The 26401-nt window shown below is 39.5% G+C and overlaps 2 protein-coding genes across 3 annotated transcripts in view; both read left to right on the forward strand.

The window, feature by feature from the left end:
• LOC118825974 (E3 ubiquitin-protein ligase TRIM39-like) overlaps nt 1-26401 on the forward strand; it is a 424414-nt gene that overhangs the window by 169756 nt on the left and 228257 nt on the right. The gene's annotated exons all lie outside the window — the stretch shown is intronic.
• On the forward strand, nt 4583-20765 carry LOC118825939 (NACHT, LRR and PYD domains-containing protein 12-like). Its single transcript, XM_036596805.1, has 11 exons — nt 4583-4686; nt 4789-4868; nt 4967-5083; nt 5345-5455; nt 7357-7411; nt 12394-12586; nt 12744-14511; nt 16832-17005; nt 18829-19002; nt 19595-19644; nt 19818-20765. The coding sequence occupies exons 6-11, from the start codon at nt 12460-12462 to the stop codon at nt 20360-20362; spliced, it is 2838 nt and encodes a 945-aa protein (XP_036452698.1). The 5' UTR covers nt 4583-4686; nt 4789-4868; nt 4967-5083; nt 5345-5455; nt 7357-7411; nt 12394-12459; the 3' UTR covers nt 20363-20765.

Genomic DNA, 26401 nt, shown 5'->3' on the forward strand with positions numbered 1-26401 from the left:
ACACAAAATTCAGCAGCCCATAAACTATTCCTAATCTGTTAGCAGTCCATACAAATTAAGTTATAAACTGTCAACAGTCCATGAAAGTCAAAGACAAAAACACAGAACAACAGTCCACAAAGCGAGAGCAGGCGTGGGTCAAAACACAGGGAAAGGCAGACAATGAAAAAGACTCAGTATTTCAGTGGAAATAAACTAGCAGAACTACATAAACTGAGGAAGCACAGTGAGAGTTCTTAATGAGGAGTTAATGAGGCTGGAATGGCCAGCAGGAGATCAGGCTTTACCATAGTGACAGTTCAGGACTCAGATGACATTGACCTCTGGTGGCCAGTCCTGAGTCCTGCTGGGAATAGATGTGACAAAAATGTTCATAGACCCTGCACACCCAGCATTTCTCCTGAAATCAAGGGCATTAATAGGGAGTTTGTCCTCCTTTGCTGCAGTTTTCTGGAGATGCTTTACACTAGATGTTGGAACATTGCTGTAAGGATTTGATTGGATTCAGCCACATGTACACATACCCTCATGGCCACATACTCACTTAAACTTGTTGTATTTATTCTGGTTTACTTGTTTTATTTATTGCACCTCAATCTATTGGTCACTGCATTTCTATGGAGATTATTATTAGCAGTATGAGGTCAACTGAATTCCTGTATCAGCACTGGGTGTCCTTAAAGTAGCTGAATTCACTAATTAGCATGGCTCTCTGGTTGTGTTTAGACAAATAATGTATGTTGTAATATCCTGAGATGCATTTTTGGGGAAATTTGTCTTACTAGATTTATTCTTTTGTCCAATTTACAATAATATATTGCATAGCTGGTTTAATTGACTTGTAACTGCAGGTTACTATTGCTTCTCTGTGTTTGCTCAAATAAATAAAATCTGGTGTAGATCGTTGTGTTTTTTCCTGTTAAAGATCGTTTTGTTGTGGCTGTTCTCTGTTTGACATAAGTTGAATAAAAGAGGTTAAAGCTATTCTTTTCTTTAGGATGATCATATTGTATGTATGCTTCATATGTTTTTTTTCTGCCATTTAAAATATTGCCATGTTTTCAAGTAAATCCTAGACATCTTTTAACAAAAGTCCACATGAAGCTATCCTGATGCAAATTTCTCCCAAATATTTGTGGATTTCTTATGCCTATTATACACCTCAATTGCTTGTCCGTAGAGTTTTAGACGTAAAGAATATGTTGTATTTGCTCTCAGTATTAAAAGGAGAGCCTGCTAATTGATTTATATATACTCATGACTCTTTTATAACTAACCTAGACAAAGCCATATTAACTGTTATAAGACTACATGTGTTCATGTTAACCGTACATCCACCCTGTGATGTAAGTTTTAATGATGGAGGTAGTGAATAAGCTTCACTGATTTAAGATGAATGAGTCACTTTGAAGAACAGAGATGACAGAGCTGAGAAACACCAAATAATGTGGTGCATCATTTCAGAACCAATAATGTCCCACCCAAAAATAAAAAATGATTGAAAAAACTAAAATGACAAAAAGCCAAATACAGAAGAACTCCAGTTGGTGGCATGGGGTCATGTAACAAAAGTAGGAGGCCCCCAGGCTTATGGACTTCAGTCCGGGAGGACCAGGACAATTCCTGATGGGTCGCTATGTGTGTGGATTGCTGAGAGAGTGAGAAAGAGAGAAATGCATGATCATTTCTAATGCAGTCCTGTTTAAAATTAATGGAGACATCCTTGGACAAACAGCGAATACTGGAGCGCACATGTATTGACACGTTAGTGGGCCACTGGCCAGTCATGCAAATGCCGCCACCCCCAGAACAAAGCATAATGAGAACAACCAGTAAAGTTAAACTGTGAGGTCTAACTTGAGAGAGATGGAAAAAACCTCCAGGAAGCATAAGGGGGAGGGGAGGGTGTGTGATAAAAGAACAGAAAAATACTTACACAACACACAAAGAAATGAAAGTACACAGTTTGGAGCGAGGAACCAGGCCAAAGTCCAGAAGGACTGAGTTAGCCAGTTCGTTCAGTCTACTTGTTCACTAAGCCAAAAGTCAAGTCAAGTCAAAGTTTATTTATATAGCGCTTTTTACAACAGACATTATCACAAAGCAGCTTTACAGAAAATCTGGGTCCGAGCCCCCATGAGCGTCGCCAATGGCGACAGTGGCAAGCAAAAACTCCCTAAGAGCAAGAGGAAGAAACCTTGAGAGGAGCCAAGACTAAGGCTGCAGATGTCTAGCTCAATGTAATATAATGACGTATTCAAACTGATGTACTTTAAAGAAATAAATGTGGGGTTGTTGGAGGGTTGGGACATGGTTTTTGGGGGTTATGTTGGGGGGGTCACTGTAGTTGTAGTGGGCTGGTCTAGATATGATTGACAAAACCAAGAAAACAAACAAACAAACAAATGCAGAAGTACTTCAGTTGGTGGTATGGGGTCATATAACAAAAGTGGGAGCCCCCAGGCTTATGTACTTCAATCAGGGAGGACCAGGACAATTCCTGGGGGTCGTGGTGGGGAGGAGGTCACTGTAGTTGTAGCATGCTGGTCCAGACAAAAGTTTAGGGCTGAATTTAGGTCCAGCTCTGACTTCAGTGATGGCAGCAGTGTAACTATGTGATGTACGTATCAGTTTTAAGGAAATTAAAGTCCTAACATTACTTGAAAAACCTAGCGGCTAAGGACACACTAACATAACTTAGTGTTTTGTCTAAGATAAAATTGCATACTTACAGAGGTTAAGTGGTCAGTGATAAAAACCTCCTCTCAAATACAGAGAAACAACAAAAAAATAAACTAATCTCACATTTAGGCCATTCTATGCTAATGGAATTGATAGCCCTGCTGCTGGTAAATATTACAGCCCCACAATAAATGGTACTTTAAAGTTTGTTCGTGCTCTTAGATTAACTTAGCTAATGTTAACTAGTGTGTGAGGTTAAAGTGAGCTGCTATATATACTAACATTAGCTATATTGTTTGCAGGCTACACTGAATATGGTCAGAAAGCAAAGCAAGACAAACTAAGACTCCATGCAGCTTTGAAACAAGTTATCAGCTTCATACAGCAGTCAGGAGTTAGTCAGCTAGATAACACTAGCTAGCAGCCACGCGGTTTGCTTGTTAGCTTAGCAGCCACGCGGTTTGCTTGTTAGCTTAGCAGCTGACGAAAGTTAAGCAGTCTTACAGCACATTAAACCACTAGAAACGCTACAACTGATATCAAATGATATCAAATTATATCTCAAACATCAAATGAAACATCATTTATGTTCATGTGTTCATATGTTCATCAGAGATCTGGTTCCTTTAATTCACAAGTCTAGAACATAGAATGCTGCTCCAGCACTAGTGTTCCAGCAGGAAGAACCCCAAAGGTGCCGTAACGATATATAACCGTCCACTCTTGTAATCTCTTTGACTTTGTACATGTAAGATATTGTAGCGTACTCATTACAGCCTCTAGGTCAGGGGTCTTTAATTAAAATTCAATAAGGTCCAGTTAGAGAATATAGGAACGAGATCCTAATGCGTGGTCTCGACTTAGTAAGGTGTGGGAATGAGATCACGGCTCACTAAGTTGTGGCCACGCATTATTTTTATTTATACAGGATGTCACCAGCGGGGCTCCGTAAGAACATCATAATGTCTAACTTGCATCATGATTCAGTGCCATATACTGTTTACTGAAGTAGCCTAGTAGCTATATCAACATCTTATACAGTCAACAACTGAATGTCAAATCAAATAAAGTCCAGTTCAGTCATATTTCAACAATATTTATTATCAGTTTTCTCTTTTTAGAGCACAACATGTGAAACAATTTCCCTCTGACTCACTTTCTTCTCTGACTGTTTCTAACCTCGTCCCTCCCCTGTGTGTGCATCACTCACTCGAGTCTCAGAAGCTCATCGTAACGCACGGATCTGATTGGCTGAGTAGCGTCACGTGTGATATTGACAACGAATGCGATTGGTCTGTGAGTTTCCCGGGCCGCTACTGCTACCGTAAAGGCTAGAAAAGCTACGCCGGTTAAATAGTAAAACCCCGTCGAAATTAAATAATTCTCCATAGTTTATCGGTTATAGGTCCAGGTGCGCATAGGACAGCATCTGGGTCCGGACTCGGACCGCGGTCCGTCTATTAGTGACCTCTGTTCTGGACCTTTGCTTCAGGATATTTTCTCTAACTGGACCTTATTGAATTTTAATTAAAGACCCCTGCTCTAGGCCAACACTACACAATAAATATACTGTATAGTGTTGTTAACTAGTCCAGTGAGACAACGTGAACGCTATTAAAGTTCATTCTGAGACATCATGAATTAGAAACATGCTTACTGTGGTAACAGTGGATCATACAGAAAACTTTTACATTTGGGAACAATTCTCAGAATTACCTTAGCTCAGACTTACCTAAGCCTATATCCTGTTCTCACTGAAGACAGACTGCTGGGCTTAGTTAGAGTAAGGGAGACAGTCAGAGAGTGGAAAAGAGTGCTGTGTTTGGTTGAGTAACAAATCACTACACCCTCCTCCTTCATGTGAAAACCTTCCAGCACTTCCTGCTGTGGTGGATGACTAATCCAGTCCAAACCGGTTTAAAGTGAAAGTAAAATGCACAGCAGCGTCTGTTTTGTGACGAGAACATCATGCAGAACGTTTGGACAGACGGCACAGACAGCACAGTAATTACTGAAGATTTTATTTTCTGACTATAATATAATTGAGAGAACAGCTTTCAGATAAAGTTAACAAGTAGACTTCACTGCTTCTGTGTGTGTTTACAGGATTAGATATAATCTGAAGGAGGAGCCATGACCTCCAGAATGAGCTTCTCTGAGGAACAGGACTCACAGAAAGCTGAGAAGTGAGAGAATCATGTGATTTGGTGTAAATACTGCACATTCTCATCTACACCAACATGCAGGAACGTTTGTAGATCATGTCTGATATTGCGCGTTCTAGAGTGGTTCAGAGTCAGAGATCTGACTCACCTGAACCCAGCTGTGCGTCCATGAAGAGTGACCAGTCAATGGGCAAAGCAGAAAACTTCAGAGAGGACAAGAGTTTTACTGAGCTCAGGTAAGAATGATGTGAAACTGAAGAATGAGATAAAGAAAATGCTCCTACTGTTACTCTAAACTCTGTGATCTGGTAACAAACAGTTCCTGAAGTTTCTTAGAGATGACAAAATAAACAAGAAAAGCACAGGAAAGTATTTTACTACATGCAGTTCTTCATTCTGTGTGACGTAAACCAGGATGTAAAATAACAGTATGTACGTATTATTAGTGTATTTCATACACAGAAAAAGGAAAAAAAATGTTTTATGGTATGTTTTAGTCTGATGATGAGACCAGACTCATATGACCCCAGCTGTGTGTCCATGAAGAGCGATTGTTCAATGGACCCTCCATTAACACTCAGAGAGGGGGACAGTTCTACGGAGCGGAGGTAAAGACAGTTTACATCAGAATGGTGTAGGGCTCCTATTCCCAAAGTGTGGTACACTTACCATCAGGGGTACAGCCAGTGACACTTATATATATCAAACAATTCTAGTTAACTTTATTAGCTGGCCACAGCTCTGCACTCCACTCACCTCCTCAACTCCTGAGCAAGAGAACCTCACTGACGTTACTATGAGAATGTCTTTGAATATGCAGTCTAATTCAAGTTGGCTGCCAGATTTATATATATTTATATATAGCAATACATACATTTATCATTTGATGTAAATTTTTAAATTAACACTTTCCTGAACTTTTTCTGACAAACAGTCCAACACATACTAACATGTTACACACCAAGAACATGCACATATACAACTTAAAGATTACTTACTATTAATTAATTAATTAAATTAAAATAATGGTAAATAAATAAATGAATAATACAATGAAAAATAAGTAACAAAGATTGAAATAAATAAAATAAAATGTAAGAAATACAGAGAAATATGAATATGAAGATAACACTATAGTCAATTGTCAAAATCCCTATGCTAGTAGATTTGTCAAAATCCTTATACTAGTAATGATTGATGCATATATTTGACCATGCTCCTGTTATTTATTCATTTGTTTATTTTGTAATTTATTTATTTGTTAAAAGCCTTACTCACATGCAAAACTTCATGAACATATTTACTGTAGTGCTGATCTAAAAATCTAGGTTAAAGGTCAAATTCTAATGCCCTTTGGAGTAAGCTGTCTTTGTGAGCTGAGGGTGGGCTCTCATGCCTTATTAGAATAAAAAACTAAATACAGACACAGACAGAGTGTGGAACATGATTTAAGAGTAAATCTCTCTCCTATAGAACCCAACAGTATGGACTTACATGCACCATGTCAAGCACCCCTTCAATAATCTCTGAATAGTTATTTGTGTGTGTGTGTGTGTGTGCGTGTGTGTGAGTGTGTGGAGTTAACACATCCTCTACAGAGAACAGACTTCTGCACATTTTAATGTGTTTATTTGCGGAATTTAACATATCAGGGGAAAAATTTGGTGCAAATGTGGCACAATAATATTCAATATATTAAACTCAGCAAATCAATAGAAATTGTGCACTATAATATAATAATACATAAGTGTGTTCTCTGTAGACGACATGTTAACTTATTTTCACTTAGAAAATCAACAACAAAATGTCATTTTAACAGGGGTGTTCAAACTTTTGTATATGACTGCAAATGTCTGAGGGGTAAAGGGCTGTAAAAAAGTTTGGGAAACATTGTTGTAGTGAAATGCTCCTCATTTCCAGTCCCACCTTATTAATCTCAGCAGGTGAGACAGGTGATTTAGAGCAGGGAAACACTAAACTGTTCAGTGCTGTGACTCTACAGAGTGTGGGGTGATGAAATTCCCTACACAGTGTACTGGGGTCTAAGAGTCTGCCAGCGAAAATGCTTCTATTTGCATTCATTTCTAATTCAGTACAAGGTTTTTCATTACAAATTATATTCCTGGCATAAAACTTTCAGAGACAATTAGAATCTTTGAATGATTACATGAATTACATAATTTCTTAGTATTTGGTGGCGTGTCCCCCTTTTGCTTTAATGACAGCATACACTCGTGCTGCATGGACTCCACAAGTTTGCGTTAAAGTCTCCAATCAGCAGATCAAATAGAGAGTCGTCTGAACACAGGCTTCAGTGGAAGAAATCAGACTGAAAACAATCTGACCTTTTTGTACTAAGGCCTCAAAATGCTCAATTTCACACATTTGTGAATTTCAGAGAGAACATCCCAGAATTTGAGAGTGCTTTCAGACTTTTGGACTCCACTGTATATTAAAGTGTATATTGTGCTGTTCAGTTTGCTATTCATAATCTTACGTTTTCTTACAGAGTCCAGAAGGAGAACTCTGATATTACCAAGAGACACATGGAGATCATATTCAAGGTGTGTGTGTGTGTGTGTGTGTGTGTATGTGTGTGTGTGTGTGTCAGAGAGAGAGAGAGAGAGAGAGAGAGAGAGAAACACACACACGAAGTAAAAGAGCACCTTTTATAAAAGTGCTAAACAACTCTTATAAAAGTGTTAAATGATATTCGGCTGAATACTGACTTACGTAAAATATCAGTTCGTGTTTTACTAGATCTCAGTGCTGCATTTGACTCTGTAGATCACAGAACACTGCTGGACAGTGTGGAAAACCGGGTATGACTTTCTGGAGCCGTCCTTAATTGGTTCAGGTCTTATTTAGAAGGCTGGAGTTACTTTTTCACCATTGGCAGAATCTGATAGGATGGCTATGACATGCAGAATCTCCCAGGGATCAGTTTTCGGACCTCTTCTTTTCAATCTCTATATGCTGCCTTTGGTCTAAATCCTACAGAAAAACAACACTGACTACCATAGTGATGCAGATGAAGATATATCTGGCTCTCTCACCAGATGGACATGGCCCAATAGACTCACTGTGTCAGTGTTTGGAGTGCATAAATAATTGGATGAGCCAAAATCTGTTTCAATTAAAAAGGACAAAACAGGAGATTATTGTGTTTGGCAACAAAGAGAAGGACCTCTATTATTCACATTATATATGCCACCACTGGGTACCGTCAGTAAACATGGCATCAATTTCCACTGCTACACTAATGACACAAAATTTTATATATCAACCAAACCAGATAATAAACTTCAACTTAATAAGATTGAGGACTGTGTAAAAGACATAAAAGACTGGATGTCATGTAACTTCTTCCTACTCAACTCAGACAAAACAGAGGTCTTCTTCTTGGTACAAACGCTGCTAGGAACAAATTGTCTATTTTAACACTTAAACTCAATAGTTTCTCAGTTGCATCAGGTACATCTGTTAAAAAAACCTTGGTATCACAATCGATCCGGATCTGTCCTTCGATGCACATATAACTAATATTACTAATAAAGCTTTCTTCCATTTTCATAATATTGCCAAATTTAGAAATGCACTGTCTCTACAGGATGCAGAAAAGCTAGTTCATGCATTTATTACCTCAAGACTGATTACTGTAACATCCCAATGTCTGGATGTTCCAGCAAAAGCCTTAACAAGCTTCAGTTAGTCCAGAATGCTGCAGCCAGAGTCCTTACAAGAACTAGAACGTTTGACCATATCAGCCCAGTTGTAGCAAACCTACACTGGTTGCCAGTTAAATTCCGCATTGAGTACAAAATTCTTTTACTGACATATATAGCTCTAAATGACCTCACCCCTCAGTACTTATCTGAGCTTTTTTCTTATTATGAACCCTCACACCTACTTAGATCACAAGGTGCTGGCTTACGATTAGTACTTAGAATTAATAAAGTTACTTCAGGGGGTAGAGCCTTTTTATACAAAGCCCCTTCCACTTCCAGTCAGTGTTTGGGACTCAGACACAGTCTGTGCCAGAGTCTCTGCTGCACTCTGATAACACTGTATATTGTAATCAGTCTCTCTTAACAGAACTAACTGTCTGTGTCATGTAAGGCTTGCAATACCACGGGCCAGTATTGTTCTGGGAGTACTAACTGAAAAACCTCCTGTCCTGCCCCTGTTTGTTTTGCGATACAAGAGTCCCCATTTAAGCACAAGTTTCTTTGCTTCATGCTGAAACAATGCCAGCTCTGGAATGTTACTTGTGTTTTGGAGGCCATTGACCTGTTTTCACTGCCTGCTTAACCTTACTGATGGCAGCATCCAACTCTTGTGCTCTCCTTAAGTCTTCCTCACTTAGACGCTCAATTGAGCTAACATCCAGCCTGGCGAGAAGCTCCCAACTGTTCTACAGTCCAACTGGACTTTCTTGGTGACTTTGAAACACTGACCCTCTTGCAGGGAGCTTTCACCACTGACGTTGATATCTTTGCCTCAGACGCATTATGGGACAGCAAATCTGCATCAATATTCATGTTTGTTATGCCCAGGCCTGTAGGGGATACTGAAATCATAGGTGGAAAGGGCTGCAACTCACTTTTGCCCTGTAACATTCAATTTAGCAGTGGTCAGGACATAAGTGAGGGGGTTGTTGTCAGTTCTTACTGTAAAATGAGCCTCATACAAGTAGTTCTGAAATTTGTCAACTACTATGTGTTTTAAGGCTAAAAGCTCAAGCTGATGTACTGAATAATTTCATTCTGAATTGCTTAGTTTTTGGCTTGCAAAGGCTACTGGACACAAACACTCCCTCAGTACAGTTGGGAATCCACAATTCTCCAAAAGGCTCTGACTTTTGAAAGTAATGATATTGGTTCTTGCTTTCAGCATTACCCTTCTGAGCAGGTAAATAACCCTAGGTAAGATTGGTCAAAGGGGCGAACTACGGATGAATAATTGGCTATAAAAAGCCTATAGTAGCCACAGAACCCTAGGAGGGACTGAAGGGACTTAAGGTCTTAGGGCTGAGACCTTGCAGCATATGACCATCATCTTGGTCAACCAATGTGATCTGATAGTATCTACTTTAAGACATTCTCTAAAGGGCCTGAATCAGTAAGTCTGATGTGGTGTTCTACCCTTATAGCTAAACCCACTTCCCATTCTTCCACTGAGAACACCTTGGTTTGCTCTGACAATTCCTGTGCATCTCTTTTCTTGAATTCTGGGGGGATAGGTGAATCCCCAAATTTGAAAAGTTTGGGATCGATTCAGTCTTGTGGGGAGACATCTTTCTGGACCTCTGTGACCACATCAGCTTCATGGATCATTGTAACAACAGTACTTTTGGGAATAGCTCTTTCTTTAAATGATTTTTTTCAACAGGACTTAGAAACTATTAACATCAATGTCAGACTGATGGGGATAAGGCTACTCCAACAGGAAGTGTGTTTAAGTACAGCTTTGTCAAAGCCAGATGGGTCTTACCTGGGGGAATAGTAAGGGGCCCTGGTCCTGCCCACTTTACATTTACTACAGTATCATCTGTGCCCACGGGATGGTAGCTTAGCACCACCTTTTCAGGGGGTCCAGTACACACCCTCCATGACTGAGTCCACACAACTCACATTATGCTTGGTTGTAGGTCCATGACAGGAACCCTGGCATTTGCCCCAATAATGATTTCCACTTGATTGGTCCCTTGAGGGTCACAGCACACCAAAGCTAAAACTCTCTTGGCCTCACCGTGGTCTTCAGGGAATTCTAGGTTCACCCTCACATAACCTTAATAGGGGTAACTAGTATCATTTAGGCCCCGAATAGCCAAACTAGAAATAGGATGAATGGTTAGGTGTGGCAAATATTTATTGTATCAGTGCTCAAATATGTTAGTAACTGTCCAGTAGTACATGGTAGTACATGGCTGCCCTTCAATAGCTACCTGGCTCAAAGAGGGTTTACCCACCAGGTCCTCAGGGACACACAGGGCTTTGCAAGAGGACAGAGCCTTCTTTTTGTCCATGCAGTTCCTCTCTATCTGCACTGTTCCAGTTAAAACAGGATCTCTGATTTCACTTGTTCTGCTATCATTTGTCTTTCTCAAGGATTGAATCAGCCTGGTTTTGATCTTGGCAGAATCTTAAGGACAACTGCACAGAGTAGCCACATATTTGTCCTCACCACATCGAAAAAATTAAAGAAGTCATCTTCATTACTCTATTTTTTTGTGGGTTTGTTCTAATAGAGGGCTGGTTCTGACTTGGCCACTTCCCCCTGGTCTCTCTATTTCTCGAACTTCTCTTCCTTTATGGCTGAGCATCTACATGCTTTCACAGTCATACTCTTGCAAATCCATAATTTGCTTTTGTAAAATTTGAACCACCCCATCAGTAGCTGCTTTAGCTTCTTTCCCTGCCATTCCCCTCTTAGCTGTCAGTTTGGACACTCTGGTCTTCAGTTCTTCTAGCTCTGCTATTACCTTGACCGTCTCTGCAGGAATGATATCTACTTCACCTGCTGCACTCATTTGGCACAGAGTGGGTTTTAAAGCTGGTCCCTTTAAACTCACAATTCTTTTTCGCCTCTCGCAGTCAGAGTGTTCACATTCATCTAACATTAAACAAACTTGCTCTAGCTAAGTATCTAAATTGTCTTCACAAGCAGGGGTGGGAATGAACACAAACACCTAAAAGCATTACTTTCTTTGTGAGGTCTCACAGTTTTCTTGAAAAACTTCCCCCCATGGTCCAAAGATCACCCCACTGACTGGCAGCACATCCAGAGGAATGACTTTGGTATTAAACCTTTCACTACACTTGCGTAACACTATGAGACATTGGGTTTGGGGGTCAAGCATGCACCTTTGCACTTGTACATGCCCAGGATATTTAATGGTGTGCAATGTTTTTCCTACTTCTGACACCTCAGCATCCTCGGGAACATCATTTACCACTATGGCATGGTCAGGGTTCACTTTTCCCACTGCTCAACCTGCACGTGTTCTGACTACATCAATTTAAGTGTCTGTGTTAGATGCAACTGGACTGTTTGGGCTAGGTCTAAGGTGAAGGGCATTGTGGGGGCTACTGGATCAGTTTCAGTGCAGTCTTCCCCACTTAGAGTCACGACTGGCAGAAAACTGATGTCAAGTAAAAGTTTTCAGTGAGCAACTTTGGTGTTTCCCTGTTCATCAGCTACTTTCTGTATGTGTGTTTGAGGATTTTGGTCCACAACAGTATACACAGTTGCTTCTCAATAGTCTGCAAACTTCCTTTTGCCCCTCTCACCTTTTTGGCTTTTGGTACCCTGTCACCTTTATTAAGATGGATACCTTTGATCTTCATGTCTTCTTTTCTTCTTCAATGCCTTGCTTTTAAACAACGCTTATAAGCCTCTTCCAAATTTGACTTCAAATGCTCCAGTTGATTTCTGATGTGACTAAAAACACACATCAGACCCCCAGAACCTACTAGTGTAGTGCAAGGTTGCATGCTCTCAACCCTTCTCTTCAGTCTCTATGCCAATGACTGTGTCTCCAAAGAGCCACCTGTGAAGATCCTGAAATTTACAGATGACACCACTGTGGTGGGCCTCATAGCCAACAGGGATGAGTCTCTCTACAGAAAGGAAGTCGAGCAGCTGGCCTAGCACTGTCAGAGAAGGGGTGCTGAAGATCACACTGACTGTCCTGAGGAACATGAACCAGACTGACCTTGCTAATACACTACAGAACAGTAAGACATCAGGGTCATGCGATTACTCATCATATAAACATATAAACGTGAACAGATTTGTGTGATGCCACTATAATGTGTCAGAGTGTCTTTGTGTAAATACTAAAACCAAATGTTAATATTTAACATTATTGTTATTGTTTCCTCTTTTCATTAGAACTGGCTCCTTCTTGTCATCAAAAGCTGAAATCAACACTGAAGGAAAAGTTTCAGAAAATTACTGAAGGAATCGCACAGCATGGAATCTCAACCTTTCTGAATGAGATCTACACAGAGCTCTATATCACAGAGGGAGGGAGTGGAGAGGTCAATAATGAACATGAGACCAGACAGATTGAGACAGCATCCAGGAGACCAGCAACACAGGAGACGCCCATCAAATGCAACAATATATTTAAAGATAATTCCATCAGAACTGTGCTGACTAAAGGAGTGGCAGGAATTGGAAAAACTGTCTCTGTCCAGAAGTTCATTCTGGACTGGGCTGAAGGAAAAGCAAATCATGACATCCTCTTCATGTTTCCACTTCCTTTTAGAGAGCTGAATTTGATGAAAGAGAAAAAGCTCAGTCTGGTGGAACTACTTCATATTTTTTTTTCAGACACAAACAAATTAAAACTAAGACACTATTATGACTACAAAGTGATGTTCATCTTAGATGGTCTGGATGAGTGTCGACTTCCACTAGATTTCAGGAAAAATGAGAACTTATCTGATGTAACACAGTCAGCCTCAGTGGATGTGCTGCTGACAAACCTCATCAAGGGCAATCTACTTCCCTCTGCTCTCCTCTGGATAACTACTCGACCAGCAGCAGCCAACCAGATCCCTCCTGTGTGTGTTGACCAGGTAACAGAGGTACGAGGGTTCAGTGACCCTCAGAAAGAGGAGTACTTCAGGAAAAGAATCAGTGACCAGAACCTCGCTGAAAAAATCATTACACACATGAAGTCCAAAAGAAGCCTCTACATCATGTGCCACATCCCAGTCTTCTGTTGGATTGCAGCCACTGTTCTAGAGAGGATGTTGGGTGAAGCAGAGAGTGGAGAGATCCCCAAGACTCTGACTCAAATGTTCACCCACTTCCTGATCTTTCAGATCAAACACAAAGACCAAAAGTACCATGGAAAATGTGACACTGATTTTAACCAGACTAGAAAGAGTATTCTGGCACTGGGAAAGCTGGCTTTCCAACAGCTGGAAAAAGGAAACCTGATCTTCTATGAGGAAGACTTGAGAGGGTGTGGCATTGATGTCAGAGAAGTGTCAGTGTGCTCAGGAGTTTGTACCCAGATCTTTAGAGAGGAGTTTGGGCTGCACCTGGGGAAGGTGTTCAGCTTTGTGCACCTGAGTGTTCAAGAGTTTCTGGCTGCTTTGTATGCATTTATTTCCTTCATCTCCAACAACAGTAATGTTCTCCTACGAGGATTTTATGGTTTCTTCAGAAAGTCCACAATGTTTGACTTCCTCAAGTGTGCAGTGGACAAGACCTTACAGAGAGAGAATGGACACCTGGACCTTTTCCTCCGCTTCCTTCTGGGACTCTCACTGGAGTCCAATCAGACTCTCTTACAAGGCCTACTGACACAGACAGGAAGCAGCTCTCAGAGTAAAGAAGAAACAGCACAGTACATCAAGGAGAAGATCAGGGAGAATCCCTCTCCAGAGACAACAATTAATCTGTTCCACTGTCTGAATGAACTGAATGACCATTCTCTGGTTCAGGAAGTCCAAACATACCTGAACAAAGGAGGTTCCAGTGATCTCTGTAGAGCTATGCTCTCTCCTGCTCAGTGGTCAGCTGTGGCGTTTGTAATGCTGAATTCAGAAGAAGATCTGGATGAGTTTGACCTGAGGAAATATGGCTTATTAGAGGAGGATCTTCTGAGGCTGCTGCCAGTGGTAAAAGTGTCCAGAAAAGCTATGTGAGTATTTGCATTAATATGTTATACGGCACTGTGTTATACCAACCAATAATATCATGTTTCACCTTGCCCTTGAGCTACCACCACCGATCATGGAGAGAAAATGCTCAGCTAGCTCAGAGATCCTCCCTGATAATGAGTTTCACACAAAAATATGCCATGACATAAAAGTACAATGAGTTATGATTTCCCACTCATGCTTACTTTAGATGTGAAATAGAATCTCCTTCATCTGTTTGCATGCTCAACAGTTTAGTTTGTGGTGATAAAAATCTATTTTATTTAAACTTTTATTTTACAGTATGCTAAGTAGGTTAGTATATTATATAGATGTATTATATATATATATATATATATATAATATATATATATATATATATATATATAGATTAGGTTAATATGTAGCACTTATAAGTAATTTACTGGTACATACTTTGCAAAACAAATAAAACTTTTCTAAAAATTAATATAGGTATGTACAACAAAGCTTACTCTGAATTTAATGGTAAATACATTAATTAATTAATTCATTCATTCATTCATTTATTCATCATCTAAGCTGCTTATCCTCCTGGGCCACAGGGGGTGCCGGAGCCTATCCCAGTGCTCATAAGGTAAAAGGCAGGATAATGGTAAATACAGCCATGTCCATACATTATTATAATCATTATTATTTAATTTGAACTCCAATATGGTGTGGTAGGAAGCAATGAGTTGCTGAGTCTTTGGACCGTGCGGTTAGCGCTGAAGTGAGTCTGGAAATGTTCTGGATGGAAGTCATATCTGTGAAGAGTGTTTGGTCATCTGCACTATGTTTTGGACTTTGGACTGGTGCAAAGGGCTGTACACCACCTTCAGGGCTTCATAAAATCATCTCTAGTAACTGTTACTTGGGCAAAGCTGAGTTCTCTCTGTAAGGTTGGTCCACTTCTTGTTCTGAATCTCTCAAAACTTGCACTGGAGGTTGCTGCATACATGGCAGAAGGCTGCTTTCTTAACAGGACAGGACAGCTGAGCAAAGTGCGCTTCTTCAGTGGTCTGCAGGATGGTAGTTTTTAGGTGTTCCCAAAGGGCTTCTGAAGAGGGGTCTGTGGGAAAACTGGGATCCTCAAACCTTGAATGAACGTTCTCCTGGATGCAGGGCATGGCATCCAATGTCATCTTCCACCTGCCATTTTGCCCCTTTCCCATCACTGCAGGGCTTGATGATGATGTTGCTCGTAGACATAGACATGCCCTTTGATCCTGCACAGTATCAGAGTTTACAGGTGGAGTGCAGTGTGTGCAGTACTGACCTCACCCTTTATACCCAGGGTTTGCAAGCTGGGATGGTGAGAGCAAGTTCCTTGGGTCATAGATATTATGTGGAAATGTCCTCTTGACAGGGCTAAGTAAGCTCCATCTGTCCAGGTTTGGAGTTAGAGTTTCCTTTCTCTTAGGTTGATTGCCAGCCAAGGCTGACAAGCCCAGCCTACCCATCTGGCTATACCATCAGACATTTGCCATGACGTAGCATGCTCTCCAGAAATGGGGGCACTGATGAGAAGGTGCTGTTATGGATGCAGTAATGAAGGAGAGGCCATTTGCAGTGACATCCAGCCTAGCAAGCCAGCCAGTGGCCACGTGGCGATCACTACACCAGAAATGAAGAGGCAGTGTATTGCACATGCACTGTTTCCTGGGTGAGCAAGATGTCTGACCCATACCTCACCCACCCCCATATGTCTCACTGTAAACCATAATTAACATGAACCATTAAGCATCCATGATCTCCGCATGTCTACTGCAGCATCTGCCAGAATATACAAACTCATGACTTTATTGTACATGAAAAACTGTTCATGTTACAATAAAGTTCTGGAAACCTGAATATATGAATGATATTTAAATTACACTCTCCTTTGAATCCTATATCAAGTCATTCACAAGACAATGCTTATCATCAGCTCCACAGCATTGCTTGACTTCAAACTTTACTTAATTTGAAAGATGTAGAAACCCTGGTTCATTTTTTTCATCACCTCCCATTCAGATTATTGTAATTCTTTTTCAGTGGCATTTTTAGAGACACTACAGTGTAAAAAGTGAAGCAGGGCAGAAATTGATGTAAAGTATTTTGTGAGATTTGGACTGATGGAAAATGTTGCTTTTGTTTATTTTAAGTAGTTTTACTGTTTAATCAAAATATTTATTTGGCTTGAATAAAAGGAGTTTCTAAAAAAATGTATGTGGGGAAAAAATGGATAGTAGCATCACTCCATTCTAATTCTCCTAATAAGACTTAAATGTACCATGCACTGTATTTACTCTTTCTTTTCAGACTGGCTGGCTGTAAACTCACCACAGTGTCTTGTGAAAAAATATTACCAGTTCTACAATCAGTAAACTCCTCCCTGAAAGAGCTGGACCTCAGTAACAATGACCTGCAGGATTCAGGAGTGGAGCTGCTCTCTACTGGACTGAAGAGTTCACACTGTAAACTGGAGACACTCAGGTAAACTTTCTGTAATTTGGATCTCTATTTAGGAATGAACATGTCATCATTGTAGCTTTATGAGCAATTTAATTTAATTTTGGAGCGCCTATCTCTCTGAGGAGGCAGAAAGTTGAATTTTGATGTATGGCAGTTCTTGATTTAGTTGTAGAAAAAATTGTAACATCCATTAAGAAATATCTGACACATAGCTGGTAAGCCTGTCAACAGAGTCTTGATTATCAGAAGGAATGGAAAAGTTTAATTGTGTCTCATTAGAACAGCTATGAAAATTAATATCATGTTTCCTAATGACATCACCTAGGGATAACATACAAAAGAGAAAAGCAAAGACCCCAAAACCGATCCTGGAGTATCATACTTTTGTTTTAATAGATTATTTACTTTTACAAACTGATAGCAATGAGCCAGGTAAGATCAGAACCAGGAAAGAGCTATTCCTGTTACTCTTACACAGTCTTCTAGTCTGTCTAGTAAGATAGAGTTATTGATCATATCAAATACTGCACTAAGATAACGCAGAACCAGCAAGGATACATTTCCTTGGTCAGAGAATAATAAGAGATTATTTAACAGCTTCACTAGTGTTGTCTTTGTACTATGATAAATCAAGACTAAAAATTTTCATGTATGTAAATACTATGCAAGTAGGAACTTAGTTGTCGCTCTGCAGCTTTTCCCAAAATCTTTGATATAAAGGGAAGGTTTGAGATGTATATAATTTGATAGTTCATGGGGATCAGGATTAGGCTTCTCAATCAGAGATTTAATTACTGATAATAATTGTTGGTAGTTTGTGGTATATGGCCAAGAAGAGTTTATTATTGATGAAGGAGGCTTGATTATTTTGGGTAACATTTTTTTGAGTAAACTCATAGGAATTGAATTTCAAGTAGGTTGAGAGGAAGTTTTGAGGAGGAAATAATTTTAAGGAGGAAATAATTTTAACTAGCTCTGACTGTTGAAGTAAGGTAAAGGATTCCATCCTCTCTGCAGTAGTTACACTGTACTCAGGATCTGGACAGGCTTTGTAGGGCAGCAGATTTGTGGTTAATTGTGTGTTTTGAATTTTTGTCTAGTCATTTAAATTTTATTATTTAAAAAATCTGAAATCATTGATGCTGTAGGTTAATGGTATCTGGAGTTCAGTAGCTATTTAGTTCTTAGTTGGTTTAGAAATTGTGCTAAATAATAATCTAGGAGCATTATTATTATTTTTATTTTCAATGAGAAAGCAGACATAGGTTGAGTGTGCTGCAGAAAGTGCCTTTCTGCAGTCTATAAGGCTATCCTTTCAGGTGGATTTGAATATTTCAAGCTTAGTGAGCTGCTATTTTTACATCAAACAGCATAAATCATAAATATATATTAAGGGAATAAGTCATTAAGAGAATACGTTTATGGGCCCTTTTCAGAGCAGATTGTGACATCCCTAAGTGGGACTTTTTATAGACATTTAATACTTAATATAATTGGTTTATTACATTCTTCTATACTTTACAACAAAATCTCATCTTTAACAACTTTTAAATTAGTTTACTTTAATGGTGATTATGTATTTTCATTCCATGTCTCCTCTATATTTTCACTTTGCATTGCTGCCCAGAGAAAAGTGGTTTCCACTTTGGAGTCTTGTCTTCTTTCATAATTTCACCCTAGTCATACCTCCTGGATCTCTAAATTGGAATAAGATAAGAGAAGTTTTGATATGTTTTTGTGCTAACCTGTTTGATATCAGAATGTTGATGTGTATTTCAGGGTATTTGGTGCTTGCCCTGTTCATACTTTACAGCGGCTATTTTTTTTTTCTTTGCTTTCTGCAGATTGTCTGGTTGCATGGTTACAGATAAAGGTTGTTCTTCTCTGGCGTCAGCACTGGAATCAAACCCCTCCCATCTGAGAGAACTGGATCTGACCTATAATTACCCAGGAGAGTCTGGATTGAAGCTGCTGTCTGATCTACTGGAGGATTCACACTGTGCATTGGAGAAATTACAGTAAGTTACTGACTTGCCGTGTCCATAACATACTGACTGTAATTGTACATATTACAGACATTACTCACGTTAATGTTTTACTGTAGATGTGTAGTATAAGGACACTGAGGTCCAGAGCTCAGTAGCATGTCAAGGGTTCTATGGAAACAATGACAAGTCTACAGAATCAGCAGTGACTGGATCTCAGCTGACCTCAGAACAGCTGTGGTTTAGTCATAGACATAATGGCCCACTATGTTTATCTCTGTATGAGATACCCCCAGAATGAGTCTGACTTATTGAGATGATTAAATATGCAGCACACAAGAAAAGGCTAACAAACAACATCACTATGACAAAAAAACTGAACATTTATAAGGGTAACTGATAGATTATGCTTGTAAAATAGAAGCATAGCTTTGTCATTTGCAGTTTCCATAAAATTAGGAGAAGTCATGAAGTATCAAGCTGATAATAATAATAATAATTTGATCTAATGATGAACAGTAAGGATGGTTTACTCTGTATCGATCTGGTTTGTTGTTTTTTCTATTTTAGCTTTGATAAGATATGAAGTTTAATGAATGTATAAATGTGTGTGTTTGTTCTTCAGTGTGGAACATGGAGGGAAGGTCTGGATGAAACCAGGAGGACTGAAGAAATGTATACACACACACACACACACACACACACACACACACACACATATATATATATATATATATATATATATATATATACACACACACTTTAAAATTCTCTGTTTGTGTCTCCTCTAATCTGTGTATATATATATATATATATATATATATATATATGTGTGTGTGTGTGTACAGATGCGTGTGATCTTACTCTGGATCCAGTCACAGTGAACGATCGTCTCTCTCTGTCTGAGAAGAACAAAAGGGTGGACTTTGTGGCAATAAATCAGTGTCATGGGTGGAATCGCGAGAGGTTTCGTTTTAAGGAGCAAGTTCTGAGTGTGGAGAGTCTGACTGGACGCTGTTACTGGGAGGTTCAATGGATTGGGAGGGAGGTTGAAATATCAGTATCATACAAAGGAATCTGCAGGGAAGGACATGATAATGACTGTAGGTTTGGATACAATAATCTCTCCTGGAGTCTGTACTGTTTTGGTGACAGTTACACTGTCTTGCACAATAAACAGAAAACTGACCTACCTTACCAGCCCTTCGGCTTTGACAGAGTAGGAGTGTATCTGGACTGGGAGTCCGGCACTCTGTCCTTCTACAGAGTCTCACCTAAAACACACACACTGACCCACCTATACACATTCACCACCACATTCACTGAACCACTCTACTTTGGGATTGGGCTTAATTATATAACCTCCTTTGCTCGTCTGTGCGAGCTAGAATAACTGAGAGAGAGAGAGAGAGAGAGAGAGAGCGAGTGAGTGAGAGTGTCAGTCAGTCAGTCAGTCAGTCCACTCATGGTTGCTTGTTTTTTTAAAAATGTTTTTTTATCAGTTTGATCCCACCTTGAAAATGTAAGGTAAGTCAAAACTTTTAGTGGTAAAAGTATTCAAAATAAAAAAAGACAATATATAAATAAACTGTCTTTATCTCTAACTTTTTTGAGAAAGAGTGTCTTACTGACAGTGTTTCTATAAAAACAAGTGAAGTAAACAGTGATATGTAAATGAAAGGTAAGTATATTTATAAGGTTAATGTATGTCACTGTTGCCCCACCACCCAGGTTCCACCTCCTTTTATTTCTCAGCTGGGTACACACATTTCTCAGAACATAAGACATATTTCACAAACACACAGCTCAGTATCATACACACTGCTCCCAAAATCCTCCTGACTGAGACCTGCACAAGTTCCATGCAAAGCCACATGAAGCTGAAAAGCCACACTGATGCTAACAACCCAACTTCAGTCTGGAACAGCCAAGATCTCAAAAACTACAAGGTGAGAAAGATTCCCCTTCTGAAAGACCACCAGCTCACCAATGACCTGAATGAGTTCTGTTGCAATTTTGAATGTGCAAAGTACAGTCTTCAGCCTCGCTCTGCCAGTCCCTCGCCCTCTTCTCTCACCCTAGCTCTCACCTACTTTCCCAACAAACATTACCATTAATGAGCAGGATGTTAACAGGCTTTTCAGCAAACAAAATGTCAGAAAAGCTTTGGGGCCAGGCAGAGTCTCTCCATCCACCCTAAAGCACTGTTCTGACCAATTTTCACAAACATCTTCAATAAATCACTGAAACTCTGCTCTGTTCCCTCATTCCTCAAAACATCTGCCATCATTCCAGTCCCCCAAAAAATAAACATTACTGGACCAAATGACTACTTGCCAGCAACCCTGACCTCTGTAGTCATGAAGGTCTTTGAACACCTGCTCCTAGCCCACCTAAAGGCCATCACAAACCCTCTGTTGAATCCCCGGCAGTTTGCTTACAGAGTTAACAGTTGTGTATATGATTGTGTCAACTTGGCTCTGCACAGTATCTTTACAGTCATGCAACCTACACTATAGTTCTGTTTGGGGACTTCAGCTTGGCTTTTGACACCATAGTGCCAGAGATGCTACAGGTCAAACTATCCCAGCTGTCAGTGACAGACCCCATGTGCTTGTGGATTGTGGATTTCCTGACAAACAGGAGTCAGCAGGTGCAGCTAGGAAAACACACATCAGACCCCCAGATCATCAGAACTGGAGTTCCACAAGGTTATGTGCTCTTACCCCTTCTCCTCAGTCTCTTCATCAATGATTGTGTCTCTATAGAACTATTATCTGAAATGATAATGAGCACTGAGAGGTCAGTGTGTAAATGCTTTACTGATCAGGTATTAATTTGTTTCTAGAGCTGGATCTGGTCAGATGGGAGTAACTCCTCACACACATACTGGAACTCTGGAGAGCCAAATAACAATGGGAGTGATAACTGTGGGATGTTACTGAGCGACAAAGCATACAGACAGAATGACCTAGGCTGCATTTACTCAGATCTATTTGTCTGCTATATAAGTGAGTAACATAAAATGATGAAATGCGACACATCTGTTCATTCACTTTTAACAATTGCATTTAAATTGGCTCGGGGCATTCAAATAGATCTGTATAGTGAATTTAAATAGGAATTTATTTAAAAGGAAACAGATTTTTTACAGACTTGAAAAGCACAAAAATAACAACTGTAACGCTGAACAAGCACAGAAAGACACTCGCGGGTCCTAAAAACAAAAGTTGGTTTAATGAGAGAACCGAGTCAGGGCAAATCCAAAAACAGGCAAAAGTCAAAAACCAGAAAATACAAAAACACAGGCAACCAGAGCAAAGGGCAAATCCAAAATCAGTAACCAAAGACAGGCAAAAGTCAAAAACCAGAAAATACAAAAAACACAGGCAACCAGAGCAAATCCAAAAGAGAAACAGGCAATGGGTTCAGTACACAGGTCATGAACACAGAAGCTAAACACTCAGTAAACCAGTAGAGTGGCAATATCTTACAATGAGGAGAACAAACCAGGATCCTTATAAAGTCTAAAGCAAACGAGCAAAGGTGTGAAGCATTAGTAATCAGGTGACTTTGAACGGGGCAGAGGCCTGTGATTGGCGGAAGGGGTGATGTCATGATGATTGGAATTCTGGGAAATGGAGTCCTGGAGCATGTTGGGCAAGGGAGGAGAACCCAGAAATGTGACATGAACCATTTGATGGTAAAATCTTTTTTGGTCCTTATAGTTCAGGATCATACGGATATTTGATAGCCATCCTTATCAATATGCCTCTGATTAAATCATGCAAATATGATTAATGAATTTAGTTAGGTAATACAAATATTCACATTACTAACAACACCTCTCTTTCTTGTCATGGAAAAAAAGGTAATTTTGAAGCTCATAATAAGCAAGTTGTAATATGTATATGTTTATATGGTTATTTCTTGAGTCATTCATGTTGGCATTAATTTACATTTACTTGCTACTGAATGCTATTTTCATCTTTACATCAAATAGAAACATTTGTTAGTACCCACAATACAGTTCTTTTTCCTTCTCACAACATTCCCATGTTTATTTAATTCATACTTGATATAAAACTTATAACAAATATTTAAGTTTTAAGTATGTACCAGTAATTCTATTCTATGTGTACTAATAGAAAGCACATCTGATGTAAGTATCAAATATTAATTTAATTATAAGCTGTATTCAAAGTGAATAAATAGAATCAATAGAATAGCACTGGAGGTTAAAAACAAAAAAAAAAAATCCACAAAGCGAGAGCAGGCGTGGGTCAAAAACACAGGAAGAACTAGCAGAACTACATAAACTTAGGAAGCAAAGTGAGTGTTCTTAAAGAGGAGCTAATGATGCTGGAATGGCCAGCAGGAGATCAGGCATTACCGTGATGACAGTTCAGCAATCAGATGACAGTGACCTCTGGTGGCCAGCCCTGAGTCCTGCTGGGAATAGATGTGAAAAAAAAAAATTAAAATACTCAGACTATAATACACTGTGTGTCCAAACGTTCAGGGACCCCCACACATCCAGCATTTCTCCTGAAATCAAGGGTATTAATTAATCCTCCTTTGCTGCAGTAACAGCCTCTACTCTTCTGGAAAAGCTTTACACTAGAGGTTGGAACACTACTGTAAGGATTTGATTGCATTCAGCCACAAGTACACATACCCTCGTGGCTACATACTCACTAAGGATTGTATGTTTTAAACTAGTTGTATTTATTCTGGTTTACCTGTTGTATTTCTTTCCAAAGGCCTAACCAGGAATAGAGGCTGCAAATTAGTTCTACGTTACATATGCTGCTCCAGAGTCACTGCATTTCTATGGAGATTATTATTAGCAGTATGAGGTCATCTGAATGCCTGTATCAGCACTGGGTGACCTTAAAGTAGTTGAATTTACTAATTAGAAAGGCTGTCTTGATACGTTTAGACAGATAATGTATGTTGTAATATCCTGAGATGCATTTTTGGGGAAATTTTTCTTATTGGATTTATTCTCTTGTCCGAATTTACAACGATATATTGCATAGCTGGTTTAATGCATTATTATTATTTTTTTTATTTGTAACTGCAGGTTTCTGTTGCTTCTCTGTGTTTGCCCAAATAAATAAAATCTGGTGTAGTTTGTTGTGAAGATTTTGTTGATTTGTTGCGGCTGTTCTCTGTTTGACGTAAGAGGTTAAAGCTATTCTGTTCTTTAGGATGATCATGTTGTAGGTACACTTTAGATGTTTTTTTCTGCCATTTTAAATGTTGACTGGACTGCACATGTATGTACACGTTAGTGGGCCACTGGCCAATCATGCAAATGCCTCCACTCCAAAACAAAGCGTAATAATCATAACCAGGAAAGTTAAACCGTGAGGGCTAGCTAGAGAGAGATGGAAAAAAAAAAACAGAAAAAAGTGTAAAGGGGGATATGACGGGATTTAAAAAACAGAAAAATACTTACACAACACACAAAGAAATGAAGAAATGAAAGTACACAATTTGAATATCAGAGCGAGGAACTGCAGAACCGAAGTGCAGAAGGGCTGAGTTAGCCAGTTAATTCAGTCTACTTGTACATTAAGACTACAGATGCCTGGCTTAATGTATTGTAATGGCATATATAAGGTCATGTACTTTAAGGAGGGGTTGTTTGGAGGGTTGGGACACTGTAGTTGTAGTGGGCTGGTCTAGACATGATTAAAAAAAAAAAAAACTAACAAACAACCTATAGAAGTACTCTAACTATAGAAGAACTCCAGTTGGTGGCATGGGGTCAGTAACAAAAGTGGGAGGCCCCCCAGGCTTATGGACTTCAGTCAGGGAGGACTTTACATATACAGATAGGAGTGTTGCAGTTTTATGTTTGGAGAGTGACCAATCATTAAAAAAATACATTTGAATAGATTGATGTAGAGTAAGTTAACCCACACAAGCCATCAGCTTATCTAGAACCCTACACTGTGTGTGCTCAGCTGGGGCAGGTTTACTGCAAACTCTTAGGATCACTTACAGCTCAGTTGGTGGAAGATCTAGATTATAATTTGTCTATAATATTTGTTTAGGTCAGCATATGCCTAGAATATTGTGTAAAAATACTACTACTACTACTACTACTACTACTACTAATAATAATAATAATCATCATCATCATCATCATTATCATCATCATAATCATCATAATAATCACAGTAGAGTTGTGATCATGTTTTGGTGGCCAACAAAGGGAAGAGTGCATCACACCAAGAAGATTTGTCCTGAAAAATCTCATGGCTGACCTTTGACTGACCTGACACACAATGGCAATTCTAATGCAACCAGTACAGCTGTACCAACTACACCCAATGACCCTTTCCGTAGCCCTGGGTTCACTGGATCAGGAGAGCTCGAGGTGTGGGGTGTAATGAAGCATTGCCATGTCCATAAAGTGTGCACAAATTGAATGATACTCACTTGGTGGTGATTTATGTTTTGTATTCCATCAGACAGAACTTCTGTCTATAATAAACTGTCAAACACAAGTGTGATACATCAAAATTACTTCTTGCCAGGGTGATTCATGTATTGAATAAATTTGTCAACATGTGGTGGTAGTATGAAGGAAGACTGAGAGAGGAGAACTCTGAGAACTTGGGCTGGAGTTCTGGGCGGCTTCTGCCTGTAGCTAGAAGGCCAGACATATAAGTACATAGTTAATATAAGTAAAGAAACCTTAATTAGTCCCACAACAGGGAAATTTCACCTCCGCATTTTGACCCCTCCGTGCAGTGAAACACCACATACACACCAGTGAACACACACACACTAGGGGGCAGTGATTACACTTGCCCAGAGCAGTGGGCAGCCCTATCCACAGCACCCAGGGAGCAGTTGGGGGTTAGGTGCCTTGCTCAAGGGCATTTCAGTCACATACTGTTGGCTCTGGTGATCGAACCGGCAACCTACATATATGTACTTTTCACCTGGGAAAAACATATTTAAGGTGCACAATTGGACCTTAAAACCGCTGTTGTACATTTGAGGGCACATTTACATTGTTTGTAAATTGCTGAATGAAAAATACATGTGAGGACTGCAAACACTTCGCCACAGCAAGGTGAGGATGTGAATTTATAGGGCAATAGATAGGAAGAAGGAGGGGTTTAAGCCATGTTCTTTCCCCAGTTATTATACGATACGTGAACATTTTGGGGTTAATCATCTTATTTGTTTTTATTTTTGTTTAATTTTTGTTGTTTCTTGTGCTGTATGAAATTGGAAGGCTCACATCAACTCAACAGAAAAGGAAACATTCTCAATTTCTTTTCTAAAAGAGTAACAGAAAAGAGAGGCTGAGACAGAACGATCCACACCTATTGGTCAGAAAAAAAGATGAAGTGGAGGTAAAAGAGGTTGATATGCAGGGAGAGATGGTTGTGAAGGTCCCCATGTT

Source organism: Colossoma macropomum, unplaced genomic scaffold, assembly GCF_904425465.1.
Source record: "Colossoma macropomum unplaced genomic scaffold, Colossoma_macropomum, whole genome shotgun sequence".
NCBI classification, from domain to species: Eukaryota; Metazoa; Chordata; class Actinopteri; order Characiformes; family Serrasalmidae; genus Colossoma; species Colossoma macropomum.